Source organism: Sus scrofa, chromosome 2 (genome assembly GCF_054392235.1).
Source record: "Sus scrofa isolate SSC_HxYL_T2T_F1_AM1 chromosome 2, Sscrofa_HxYL_maternal_Yorkshire_Landrace_v2.0, whole genome shotgun sequence".
NCBI lineage: Eukaryota > Metazoa > Chordata > Mammalia > Artiodactyla > Suidae > Sus > Sus scrofa.
In genome coordinates this window covers 13,231,075-13,234,854 of record NC_139384.1, presented here as the reverse complement: position 1 = coordinate 13,234,854, position 3,780 = coordinate 13,231,075, and the positions used below count along the sequence as shown (strand labels likewise).

Sequence of the window (3,780 nt, the reverse complement as noted above, 5' to 3'; positions counted from 1 at the left end):
TGGAGTTCTCGTTGTGGCTTGGTGGAAACAAATCTGACTAGCATCCAAGAGGTTGCAGGTTGGATCCTTGGCCTCGTTCAGTGGGTTAAGAATCCAGCGTTGCTGTGAGCTGTGGTGTATGTTGCAGATGTGGCTCAGATCCTGAGGTGATGTGGCTGAGGTGTAGGCCAGTGGCTATACTCCAACTCAACCCTGAGCCCATATGCCATGTAGGGGGCACTAACAAGACAAACAAACAAACAAACAAACAAACAAAAAAACCCCCAAACCAAAAACACCTCCCTGTCTCCAAATACAGTTATAGTCTGAGGTACTGGGAGTTAAGGTTTCAACATAGCAATGGGGTGGGGGTGGGGAAAATTCAGCCCATAACAGAAGATATGCATGAAAGATGCTGAGACAGGAAGATGTTGGTACTGGCTGTTTTTTGCTTTCATGGAGTTTCCATGTCAGTCTGAACCATTTCTAACCTTTTATTTTTATTTTATTTTATTTTTTAATGGCAGCACCCTCAGTATATGGAAGTTCCCAGGCTAGGGGTACAATTAGAGCTACAGCTGCCAGTCTACACCACAGCTCATGGCAATGCCAGATCCTTAACCCCCTGAGCAAGGCCAGGTATTGAACCCGATACCATGGATTCACTTCTGCTGGGCCACAACGGGAACTGCCAGTCCCTCTGTTGGAAATATGGAATTTAGGAAAAACCACGTCCATTGTCTGTTTGTGAGATGCACTCATCAGAAAAAAGCATTACAGTGTATTGATTGAGAGCTTGGTTTCCGGAGCTAGACTGCTTAGATTCAAATTTTGGCTCAGCTCTTTATTAGCTGTGTGACCTTGGGCTGGTTACTCAGTCTCTTGGTGCCTCAGACTCCTAAGGTATAATAATAGTATTCATTTTGTTGTCACGAAGACTACATGAGTTGTTATGCGTAAGGGATTTAAAATAGTGCAGTCACGTTATTTCCCTCTATCCAAGGGTTCATGTTATCCATGCTTTATGTTGTGTCAACTATGTTATGGCTTGAGATAGAATGTTCTGCGCTTGGTTAGGAAGGCAGCATGCCAAAGCCTCTCCTCTTTAGCGCAGCCTTCACATCTTTATTCCTCAGGCTGTAGATCAGAGGGTTCAGCATGGGGATGACCACAGTGTAGAAGACAGACACCACCTTGTTCTCTTCCGTGGAACCGCGCATGCTTGGCTGGGCATACGTGAAGGTGACGGTGCCATAGAAGAGGCAGATGGCAGCGAGGTGGGAGGCACAGGTGGAGAGCGCTTTGCTCTGAGCCTCAGGGGAACGCATCCTGGACACGGTCACCAGGACATAGGCATAGGAAACCAGGATAACAGTGACAGTAGAGAGGAAAATCAGGGAAGAAGATGAGAAGACCATGGCCTCGACCTCAGCCGTGTCTGCGCAGGCAAGTTGGAGCACAGGGAAGATGTCACAGAAATAGTGGTTAATGATGTTGGGGCCACAGTAGGGCAGCTTAAAGATGTACCCAGTCAGCAAAGCTGAATTGGCAACAGAAGCCATGTAGGTGGCTGCCACCAGCTGGACACACAGACGTTGGGACATGATGGTGTGGTAGAGGAGAGGGTGGCAGATGGCAGCGAATCGGTCATACGCCATGATGGCCAGGAGCAGACATTCGGCAGTGCCATGGAGAGTCATGAGGGCCATCTGGACCACACAGCCTGCAAAGGAGATGGACTGGCTTGAGGTGAGGAAGCTCTCCAGCAGCCTAGGGGTGTTCACGGTGGAGAAGGAGCAGTCTATAAAGGAGAGGACACTCAGGAAGAAGTACATGGGCGTGTGGAGCTGCAGGTCTGCATGGATCAGGGTGATCATGGCCAGATTGCTTGTGAGGGTGACTGAATAGATGAAAAGGAAGAACCCAAAGAGGATGCCCTTGAGCTCTGCCTGCTCCGTGAGCCCCAGGAGGAGGAACCAGGTGACTCGGGTGCAGTTCTCCACCGTGGGGCACATGTCACTGCAGAGACACCAAGCAAGACATACTTATATCTAGAGGCAGATTTGGGGTCAGTGCCTGAAGCTCTTTTAATGCCCCCGGAGTGGGCCGTGGGGAGGGGACACTGGCATGAATTGAACACCTACTCTGAGCCATGTGTTAACGCATTTCCCAGACAGCAATTGAAACTTCATACTTTCTCATGCAAATATTATATGCCCATTTATATTTAATGAGATTATCAATTTGCCCAAGGTAAGAGAGCTGGTACCTAAAGAAAGTAGGATTAGAACTCTGTCCAATTAATAATCATGTCCCTGTTATACAGGTATAAGCTTTTTCTGTCCCCAAATTTCCTGTTCCTTGGGGAGCTGGCATCATTAGTGAGTGCTGGAGCCCTGATGTGTTGCCCAGAAAGGGAATACATGGAAATATTAATCTGTAATTTCTGTGGGGGCAAAAGTTCCAACAGTGGCAGTCTCCAAGGCCAGGGACAGAAGAAATCAGGTCTAACGTCATCAGAAAATAAGGTGACTGAGTGGAGCAGTGATTTCTCCTAGGGAGGTGGGGTGAATTATATCTCTCAAGAAGATCTGTGGAAGCCTAACCCCTGCTACCTGTGAATGTGACCTTGGAAGTAGGGTCTTTGCAGATGCAATCAAGTTGAATCATATTTAATTAAGGTGAGCCCTCAATCCAATTTGACTGGTATCCTTATAAGAAGAGAAAATGGAGGGAGTTCCTGTCGTGGCTCAGTGGGTTAAGAAACAAACATACATTTGAGTAATTAAAAAAAAAGAAACAAACATAGTATCCATGAGGGTTTGAGTTCCATCCCAGACCTCTATCAGTGGGTTAAGGATCTGGTGTGGCTACAACCTATAGTGTAGGTCACAGATGTGGCTTGGATCTGGTGTGACATGAGCTGTGATGGAGTTCGCAGACGTGGCTCGGACATGGCATTGCTGTGGCTGTGGTGTCGGCTGGCAGCTGCAGCTCCAATTCGACCCCTTGCCTGGGAACCTTCATATGTTGTGGGTGCAGCCCTAAAGAGTCAAAAAAAAAAAAAAAAAAAAAAAAAAAAAGGAATACCTGGGGCTTCCAGAAGGTGGAACAGACTAGGAAAGATTCCCTCTCCCCCATAAGGCTTCTGAGGGAGCATGGCTCTGCTAACACCTTAATCTTGGACTTCTAGCCTCCAGAACTATAAGGGAATACCTTTTTCTTGTTTTAAGCTATGCAGTTTGTGGTACTTCATTACAGCTGCTCTGGGAGACTGATACACCCGGCTGAGAACACTCCTGGCCATTGATGGGGGCCTCCTGAGCTGTTGTCTCAGGCTTTCTGAGCTCTCTCTATTGACAGAGCTAATAAGCCAAGGAGAGAAAATGAAAAAAACTTAATAAAAAAAATAATCCTGTTTTACAGACTTGTGGTTGCCAAGGCAGAGGGGGAGGGAGTGGGATGGACTGGGAGTTTGAGGTTAGTAGATGCAAACTATTGCATTTGGAGTGGATAAGCAATGAGATCCTGCTGTATAGCACAGGGAATTATATCTAGTCACTTCTGATGGAACATGATGGGAGATAATGTGAGAAAAAGAATGTGTATACATACTGTCACTTTGCTGTACAGCAGAAAGTGACAGAACATTGTAAATCAACTATAATAGAAAAGATAACAATCTTACAAAAAAATTTCTGTTTTAGATTTATGGTTGCCAAGGGAGGAAGGGGGATGGGGAGGGAAGGATTAGGAGGTTGGGGTTAACAAACTATTACATGTAGAATAGATAAACGACAA

General features: G+C 46.4%; 1 protein-coding gene across 1 annotated transcript; it reads right to left on the bottom strand.

The window, feature by feature from the left end:
• Positions 1-1,052: 1,052 nt before the first annotated feature.
• LOC100513843 (olfactory receptor 5P58-like) lies at positions 1,053-1,994 on the bottom strand. The gene has a single exon (XM_085011626.1). It carries the CDS (start codon positions 1,992-1,994, stop codon positions 1,053-1,055), a length of 942 nt encoding a protein of 313 aa, XP_084867752.1.
• Between the last annotated feature and the right edge of the window lie 1,786 nt (positions 1,995-3,780).

Excerpts from the sequence above, each read along its gene's own strand:
- LOC100513843 (XM_085011626.1), bottom strand. The coding sequence starts at position 1,994 with ATGTGCCCCACGGTGGAGAACTGCACCCGAGTCACCTGGTTCCTCCTC.